Source organism: Rhipicephalus sanguineus, chromosome 11 (genome assembly GCF_013339695.2).
Source record: "Rhipicephalus sanguineus isolate Rsan-2018 chromosome 11, BIME_Rsan_1.4, whole genome shotgun sequence".
Lineage (NCBI taxonomy): Eukaryota > Metazoa > Arthropoda > Arachnida > Ixodida > Ixodidae > Rhipicephalus > Rhipicephalus sanguineus.
Window position 1 is genome coordinate 68,908,521 of NC_051186.1, and position 9,981 is coordinate 68,918,501.

Below are 9,981 nucleotides of genomic sequence, written 5' to 3' on the forward strand. Positions count from 1 at the left end.
CTGCGTTCAGTTTAAAACGCCACGCACTTTTTCTTAACCTCACTACCAAATGGCGTCGGAATCGACGAAGCTGCAGCAACTCAAAGCTGTACTAGCGAAAAGATCAGCCGCTAGTGGAGTGACTAGTGGAGGAGTAGTAAGCTTGGTAAGCTGGCCCAATCAGCACACGACCAATGCCAGCGATATCATTGGTTCGTCACTTCAGGTGAGGATCACCAATGGTCACCTGTTGCATGACATGTCGTGACGCACTCGCTGACGAAGTCATACAACATCATGTTTTGCCATGTGATGCATGCCGGGTGTTGATGTCTGATGTCATTCACCTGACCTGCGTCAACGAGTTGTCGCTTCACGCTCAGTTGTTTTTGTTCGCGAAGTGCGTTCCTCTTTGTCGTGAATAGCTCGATCGTTTTACCGACTACAAACAAACTTTGCCGATTGAGGACTTGTCGCAAACGTGACTGCCGCGCACTACTGGGTTGAGTTGCTCACAGCTCTTTTTCTATCTTTTTCAGGGTGATCGGTAAGTTATTGGATTTCATATTTCCTTGATTCGGTGATGGGTTTGTGTTCGCTGTCACTTGCACGTTTGTCATATCTTTGAACCACGTGTTACGATCGGCAATTCTCTAGATCGTTCATAATTAAACGATTGTCCATTGATGATCGATCGAGTGCTTTGTTAACGTGGTATTCTAGCGCTGAGATAAATGGTGTGTATTTTAATCTAAGTCTACCCCGCTACGTCTGTAGCTGTGCGTTGCTGTTGGAGGTTGTAGTTGAGAAAAAAAAAAAAAACTGCTCGTTGTTGTTCAGCATGTAACTCACCTAGGCGGACAGTACACCCGCGCGGACGTATGTTTTTTCTCGGTCATTTTTCTTTTGATTGTGTCACTACACAATCACTATACAATTATTGCGTCACTTCAATTCGATCGTTTAGGCCCGCTGTTGATGTGTGATCTGCATGTATTGATAGCGCGTGGTGACAGATGCAAGTGCACAACGTGGCGTTGTTTACTGCCTTACGCGACACGTCATATGGTACATGGTAATGGGCCATTGTCCGGGAATACTAGTCAAATCCAGCTGAAAGTGTGGAGACGGTAATAAAAGCACAGTGGGTCGCACGTATGGCTAGTTCATATTTATTTATCGTTGATTTACAAATACCACTGAGTTAGAAAGGAGACATGGCTAGGGGCAGGTGCAAAAAAATATGTAATGTACATGGAACATTTGCTACAAGAACACAAGGGCAGTGTACAATCAGTAACATGTAATTAGAAATCTAGTCTACAGTATGCTGTTCAACCTCTTGTGTGAGCTTTTTAGGGATGGCATGTACCTGAGAGCTGCATCCTACTTCAGTTGTACAACTTACATTAATGTTGTACAACCTCTCTCATGAGGGTAAGTATTACGACTCTTGTGTTCAGAAATGGCTTGGATTGTTACTCGGATCACGTGTCGTGAATTTCAAAATTGATTCATTGGCTTTGCTTTCGCCTTTGAGTTCTATTAACATAGCTAGCGATGGCTTTTTCAAACAGTTTTTTAATCAGCCACTGTCCCATCCATCGTGTCCATCTCCAAGAACTGTTTTTGTTGTGACCAAAGGTGGTAAGCATTGCAACAGAGTTAGCTGGCTACTTGTAGTCAATGACATAATTCCAGATAGGTGTTGCCTTTAACACTGTAGAGAACTGTACGCTTTCTCTTGGCAACATCGCACTGCACTCATGAAAGTGAAGGTTTGCTGACAAACAAAACAGCGATGAGATGGGCCGGCCAGTAACTGTTAAATGTTCTTGCACTATACGTTCCTGAAATTTCCAGCGCTTTTCCTCGCACACAGGTCTGGCAGCTTTCAAAGCTGTGAGCCAATAGGATCCAGGCTGGCACCAACAGAGAGTGGAAGCGAACACGACCAGTCGACTCAGCGAGCTGCCATGCGCCAACTCCCGAACGCCGAGCAGGGTAGCGGCCTCAGCAAGCTTGACCGGCTCAAAGCCGTGCTCGAGGAAAGCAAGAGGAAGAAGGCGGCTAGCCCGCAGAGCATACTGCCGGCTTCCTCGCTAGGCACCTCACGTAAAGAGGTAAGTTGTATATGTACTACTTTCGTTTCAGTGCAGTCGTTTTCTTGAAAATGCCTACTATAATGAAATTTCAAGGTGCTCAAAATATCCTGTACTTGTTTACAACCTAAGAGAAAATGTCGGCTCCATCCCCAGCCATCGCTGGGGATGGAGCTGGGGACGGAGAATTTGCATAAATGCTCCGTCCAATAACGCTGCAGTAAGGCTTTGACGATGGCTAGTTGGTATGGCATCGTTCTTTTGCTATGGTATACTGATACACAAGGACAAAACAAAAAGACTATAGACACACATGTGTGCACATGTGTGTCTAGCCTTTTCGAGAGCAGCATTTTGGGCAAGTTGGTAATACATAACTTCAGAACGACTGCGCAACCAAAAAACACAGACAACAAAGAAGACACGTCCAGCGCTGGGTGTGTCTTCTTTGTTCATATTTTTTCGTTGCGCAGTCGTTCTGAAGCTAGTCTTTTTGTTTTGTCCTGGAGTATCAATACACCTTTTCACAGGAGCACCCTCGCACCCATGCTCGCACCAGTGCGCTGCAGGGGTCGAGGGTATGTTTTCAGTGTTGCCATCGCGCTTTGGGCTGCGCATGTTGAACCTGTACGCTTGGTACGCTTGGATGTTGTGTGTGAATTAGGCCCTTTGCGATAAAAAGCGATTGTCATGGCCGGAAATGGTGCGTATTCAAAGAACCGATCCATCACTGTGTCGTGCACGGGTGCACGAACAATCAGCGGAAAGGGAACATTTTAGGCGTGATTGTGTGCCCGCAGCACAGCACGCCGCGCGAGGATTGCAAGTGTGACATGTTCTCGCTGTATAGCTTTCCGTCGTCGCCGGAATTGCAGAAGAAATGGGTGGCGTCGGTAAATCGGAAAAACTTCCGTGCTTTGGGCTGCGCCAGTGCTGTGTGTGTGTTGCTTCGGTACGCGTTTGTGTGACTGTGTTATGCGCCTGTGTCCGATACGAAGTGACTACCATGGCAGAACATTTACTGCATTCTCATAGCAAGTCATCTGGCCATCACTGTGTCGTGTATGGGTGAACGAACAAGCCGCGGAAGAGAAATATTTAAGGTGCAATCGTGTGTCCCCAGCGCATGTACGCCACGCGATGAGTGCAAGCGTGGCATGTTCGCGCTGCATCGTTTTCCTTCGTCGCCTGAGTTGCGGCAGCAGTGGGTGGCTTCACTAAATAGTAAGAACTTGCGCGTGTCGCCCTGGTCACGCCTCTGTTCCCGGTATTTCGTTGGCGGCAGGAAAAAAGACGAGAACAATGTTCCCAAGCAGCATCCTAGATAGGAAAGAAAGGTACGCAAGCCACTGATGACTTACCTACTAACTCGTGAGAATGTTGCGGATTCACCCTTCATATCGTCCATAACACAGCGGCCGACACGGCTGCAAACTCCGCCTTGCCCGGTTACGCATGTGCAGCCTGCGCGCGCCGTACTTCAGCGGACGGCCTCGCGGAAACCCACGCGCGATGGGGCCTACTGTTCACGGCTTGCGACGGTGTCACATTCCCCTTCACCAGCACGACTTTTTCCTTCACACCGTGCGCCAGCGACTGACCCACACAGTCAAACTGCACGTAGCTGCGCGACTCCAGTGCCTCGTAGTTGCACACCTGGCGAAGACCCCATGCATTCGCCTCAACGAGATATAAACAATGTTCGCTCGCGGTATTTCTGGCCACTCACAGGTCTCCTTGACCTAGTCTTCGACGTCGTCGGGGTGAATGTAGGTCAGCTGTATCTGTGAAGAAGGATTGTGCGGTGTTTACAGTTTACAGCTGACAAACTTACGCGCCGCCAACGAGTATGCGCGGAGGTTTGAAACTGATGGATAATCCGTAAACATTTAGTACGCCAATAAAGGAAAGCGGTAGACAGCTTCAAGAACGCTCTAGTTACCGATTATTAACACTTCACGCCGTGATCGACCTGGTACTACGCTGGCTGCTACTGCTACCGACGACGAAGCACTGCCGTTCGCTGACGCGGAGCTAATTCTTGCGTCGCACGGGCGAATGCGCGCCGCTGAACGGTTCAGACAGCCACAAATAAGTCAATGGCAGCGACGATACCAAACAAAACAGCTTAAAGAAACGAAAAATCAGCAAACACAGGCTTTAGCGGGGACCTCACACCAACAGATAGCGCGCCGGTTCGAGTACGCGCAGCCCAAGATGGCGATTTCGCCAATCTTGCACGTTAGACGGCGCGCATTTCAATATGGCGCCTCCCTGGCGTGAGAATTTGAAAAGGTGTATATAGCGCAGCAAAAGAACAACAGCGCTGACTCATTTTCGTGACATCAAGCGCTTCACAAGTGTTTCAGATAGTTGACTTGCTCCACCTCAAAAATGCGTAAATCTGTCTACTCAGGCACTGCCAAATTGTACCACACCGGTTGCTGGCAACAGCCCCAACGAAAAGGACGCACTTCGTACCTCTGGAGCAACATCGCCAGAACAGAGCTCCGAAAAAGCCAAGGTTGGTGCTCCCGTAATTGTGGCAACTGTTGTTTCCCGTTTTACACTGATGTTGACAGTTTAGTTAGACTCTTAATACATATTTACTTTCTGACTTTAATGCGGTTTGTGCATGCGTGGCATTTTCAGGGTTTACACTTGAAACTTGCCATGTCAAGAGGGTAAAGGGAATGGTAAAAAAAAAAAAGGCTTTTACCTCATGGGAAAGTTACTTTTACAATTACATAGGGAAGAGGTTTCATTGGCTGGCATACCTAATGAAATCATTCCGGAAGGATAGTGGTGTCTGTGTTTCTGCATCCTTAGATTGAGGCGAGTGACGGATGCTTCTATAGACTATTTTACGTAAGACACATGGGCACCACCTCTTTGGGGTGTTAAACGAATGTTTTGTCATATTTGTACATCGCGGCGTGAATTAATAAGGTCATGAAACGTCAAACGCACCAACCCAACTGTTTCCATGCTCAGGCGTCTACAACTGCACTGTTCGTTTGGTTGCTAAAGATAGAAAACAACAATGCTACGGTTCAATATGGCAGCACCAAAACCCATACATAAAATAGTCTATATACTGGCTGTTCTTGTAGATAATATACATGTACGTACTTCTCATTGGTGCTTGTGTTCTTGTACAATCCTGTAATACCGTTCTTCAAAACAAGTTTCGATTAAACTGTTATTTCTTTCACTATTACATGGACGTTTCATGCAACCCGCCGCATGTAGAAGCTGAAGGAGCTGCTTGAAAGGCAAGCCCGGAAGAGAGTGACCATGCAGTTGCTGAGCTCCCCAACGCCCCCTGCTCTGGACCGGGTTTCAAACCATGACGAAAAGGTAATCAATAAGAGGCAAACTGGTGACATTCTGCTTAGCACACTCCTCAGTGTTGCTGTGAACCCTAGTACAGTGGGGAGGACAGCTGTTGAACCTCGATGTATGACATAACAAATTACTGAATATAAGAGCAAAAATCTAAACTGTTTCTCGCTTATTACAAGCCTGTAAGGATTAGTGTGCTTGTAAGGAACATTTGACACAGCAAATATATTTTAACCTCCAGTGCAACTGCGTTATAACACGGTTGTATTTTGCATTCCATCTTGTACCACACTGGCATTTTGCACGCACTTTGAACTTGGTAATAATTGGTCCACGAGATACATGACATGTTTTCACAGGGCAGTGAAAACTCGTCAACGGCTCTCCCATCCTCTGAGCCCCATTTGAAGAAAGATGGTGACATTGGTGGCGGTCAGTTTCCGTGCTCAAGGCTTCCCTTGGGCATGCGAGTCCCGGTCGTTTTCCTTAGATTGGGGGAGGACAAAAAGGTGAGCTTTGCTTTTACTTTTGCTCATGCTACATTTTACTTTTCCACTCCTTTGACAGGCCTTGCCTCTCCATGCGAACCTGGCGCTTTTTTTGGGTGTGTAGTAAGTATGTTCAGTAGACTCTCATTAAACGGAACCTCAACGGACCAGTGAAATATGTTCCGTCCCGCGACGCGGCGGAGGGGCAAGGCCTCTCTGTCCCGACGTGGGAGCGGCCCGCTGCACGCTAATCGCACGCACCGAAGGACTAAAATAAAGTTGTTCATCCATCTATCCAACAGGAGTTCCATCTACTGAGAGATGAACAGGGGTGCAGAATACAAGTACGAAACCAATCATATTAGAGGCAGTTGTTCCATTTAAGCAGCAGTTCCGTTTAAGAGATTTCCATTTACTGAGAGTCTGCTGTACTAGCTTGCCTGTGAAATGTCCAGCCTTATTGGACAGTTTTATACAGAGCATGTGTTTTTTGGTCGCTACTTTCCTCGGCTCCCACGACGACCACGATAAATTTTGGTTGTGCGCAGTAATTATGTGTGTATTTTTCTATTTTCGCGACAACAAAATGTTCACGAGAACGAACAAAAAATCGCGTTCCCACCGATTTCGTTATTGTGTGGTTCGACTGTAGTATGCGTCACACAGGTCACATGACCAGAGGGGGGGATGAATAAAGAAATAAATGGAACGAAATTATGATAATGATGCTTTCCTTCAAATGAATAAAAGGAGGTGATGACGTTGATGCTTTTCTTCAAACAAATATATAGAACGAAATGATGATGAGGACCTTTTTGTACCGAAAGTCATTGTCACCATCATTACAGCTTCGCTTTACAACGATTTCACGTGGTGTGGAACCGGCTCAAGCATTTTTTTTTTTTTTTACTATTTCTCATTTGGTCACCTTTGCCCGTTAGGTAATCTACCTGCAAGAGATGTCGGCCTTACGAGACCTAGTCAAGATGGTGAAGGCACTGAACACTGTGGTATCCAGAGAGAAACAACTCGAGGAGCCTGTCCCAGGTGATCTCGTTGCCGTTCTGCACGAAAAGGACTCGACGTGGTACCGGGGACAAATTGGGCCCATTCAGCATGACGAAAAGGACGCAGACAGCAGCGACGGGTACGTTGGGCCTTCAGCATGCATTGGACGCGGGGACTGTATTCGCTGCCCATCATTTTCAAAGATACAGCCGCTTTCACAAGATTTTCTGCATGACTATACTCATTTACAACCTCAGAAAAAGAGGAAGCTCCTCCCACAGAATCAAGGCACGCCTGCCATTAAGCCGTGAAAGACAGTCATGCTAGCTGGTTTCCACTCTAATAGTAAGTGCTTTTTCTCGGCTAATGTAGATACTACACATACCAATAGAGAAATGTTCGTCATTAATACATAAAACATTATGTTTGGCTGAGCAGTGATGTCAGAAACCCTGGCGAAATTTACCAGGGCGTTTGTGTTTACAACCTAAAACCAGTGACACGAACGTGTGTCTGTATAAGGCTTGTGACATGCTTGAGGTCACGAAAATGAGTAAGCGCTATTGGATGGAGCATGTATGCAAATTCTCTGTGAGAGGGACAGGGATGGCAGTGGGCGGAGCCATAGGCGTGCACAGGGTTCTCAATCAGGGGGGGGCGAAGGTTCATCGCAGCGCCCTCCCCCCCTCTACTAAGTCAATGTATGGTGCAGATTTTGCACCCCCCTCTTAGGTGACTAGAAGGATCAGTGTACAGGGCAGATTTTGCGCCCCCCCCCTCTTAGGTGATTAGGGGGGGCAGCCGCCCCCCTTGTGCGCACGCCTATGGGCGGAGCTGACGTCTTTTTTTTAGGTTGTAATCGACTATAGTAGTATATCGGTTTTGTTTGAGCTGAAAGCCTACGCCGCACACCGCAGAGCACGTTGCCGCGGCACAGTACCAAGAACGCTTTCGTCCGTAGAACACGCCAATGCATCCGTTGCTAGTCACCCAAAATCTAGTGAATGTAATTGTACTTCTTGACATGACTGGCTGAGAATTCCATCCCAGATGATTGTTGTTAGCTCAGCTGATCAACGGAGAAATTTAGAGGGACAGCCTGCATTTGTGGCAGTGAAACAACACGGTTAATAGCTTAAAACAGCTTCGACAGTGGCTACCGTGTTTTTGGACATAACTCGTACCTGTCCACGGATGTGCCGCCAACTACAAAACCCGGCAATTTAAGCAGTAGCTGACACCAAACAAGCAACATTTGACAACATCCAATCGTAGAATGTGGCAAACACGAAGAGGCGTCAGTTTCTGTAGGCAGATAGAGTAGGCTCTCATTAAACAGAACCTGAAGGGCCCAGGAAAGTACTGTGCTCCGTTTAACAGGAGTTTCGTTTACTGATAGGTGAACAGGGGCGCAGAGTCCAAGTACGAAACCAATCACATTGGAGACAGTTGTTTCATTTAGGCAGCAATTCTGTTTAAGAGATTTCCATTTACTGAAAACCTACTGTATGTTATGGAGTGTTGTCGCTTGTCATTCAAGTAATCTCCATTTGTTGAAAGCAACGTGCTTTGAGAGATATACGTAGTTTGTGGCAGTATCTGCAGCAGGCTGTATCTTCGTGAATTTTCGTACCAAGTAAAGGTGATGACAGGCATTGTATTGTCAATGATGTCACGTCTTGTGCGCAGGTCAAAAAAGAAGGTGCGGGTGTGGTTTGTCGACTATGGGCGTTGGGACGACGTGCCTCTGGACTGCCTGCGCCATCTGCCGAGCGGCTACGAGCGGCTCCCCGGCTTTGCCATTCCGGTCACCTTGCACGGACTGAAGAAGATCAAGGTACCCAAGGACGTCAAGTTCGAAGGGAGCTTTTTCGACGCGGAGGTCGTGACCAACAGCGACCGACAGTCAGTCCGATTGCACATTCGCAACGACGACCTCTGCCTCAACGACACGCTCTCCGTGTATGCAGAGTCAACCAGCGACGCGTCTGCAGCGTGACTGTAATGAATGAGCATCACTTAAAGGCTGTTTGAACCCTGCAATTACTTCAACGTTGTGCTTAGGAGAAGAGATGGAGTACCATGAAGAGTGTTTGTCTGAACTGGAGTTCTTAGTATTTGAGTGTGGTGATCTGGTACTGTGTCTCGAACGCTCTAGTTGTTGTGGGAACACAGCATACAGGCAAAGAAGGCGTGCAAACAAACACACATGCACTGCTGCTTGCATATTTATTTGTATGCCATCTATTCTCGATGTGCCACGTTCACGCTACTACAACCAGTTCATTTTTAGTGAAGACAAGTTTCCGTGATTGCTACGCATAATACGGGTGTAAGTTTACTTTCTTTGGACACAGAAAGCGCTTGGCTAGATGGTTAGTGCACGTTGCATTAACACATCTTGCTACTTTATCTCGGAATAGGGATTTTCATACTGATTAGTTTCACTCATTTGTAAATTCTCGCGCATGTCAAAATGCAACATACGTCTTGCGTGGGCGAGTTATGACGTTTGCACATTGCCTTGTTTCATCTTGTCTGAAGCCTGTGTTGCATAGTACATCTGATCACACGAAAAACAAAGCGGGGGCACGAACATGCAGAGACGTGTGCCGAAATCTCGGTGGTAACAATTGTTTGTGCAATGCGTGCTTGATAGGCCCACAGAGGCCACAATGGCTCCACTAGGGAACAAGGTATATCTGCTGCAAAGTTTCACACATCTGCAGTAGTGTCTAATGCTCTTAGTATTAGTACTAATAGGATGTGTGTGTGTGTGTGCGTAGGAGGGGGGCGGGGTGTATACATCACACGGAGACCTAAGCACAATCATGTCCTGCAAATCGTTAGATAAGCATCATCATAAGTTTTACCTTCTGACAGGGCAGCGGGTAGACTGTTGAGCTAGAAGAAAAAGATGCCATCAAGCATTGTTCCAAATCTACAGCTGTTACTATTCCACACACTGCACTGCCTAGTAACAAATACCAGTGAGATCTTTTTTTTTTTTTAACATGCCGTCATTCATGCCTTAATATGCCTCGCATGTTTGTAACTTA

At 46.9% G+C, this 9,981-nt stretch overlaps 1 protein-coding gene across 1 annotated transcript; it reads left to right on the forward strand.

The window, feature by feature from the left end:
- Positions 1–1,866: 1,866 nt before the first annotated feature.
- LOC119375650 (uncharacterized) lies at positions 1,867–9,688 on the forward strand. Its single transcript, XM_037645877.2, has 6 exons — positions 1,867–2,102; positions 4,498–4,605; positions 5,334–5,441; positions 5,786–5,935; positions 6,856–7,061; positions 8,612–9,688. The coding sequence occupies exons 1-6, from the start codon at positions 1,956–1,958 to the stop codon at positions 8,919–8,921; spliced, it is 1,029 nt and encodes a 342-aa protein (XP_037501805.2). The 5' UTR covers positions 1,867–1,955; the 3' UTR covers positions 8,922–9,688.
- Positions 9,689–9,981: the final 293 nt, after the last annotated feature.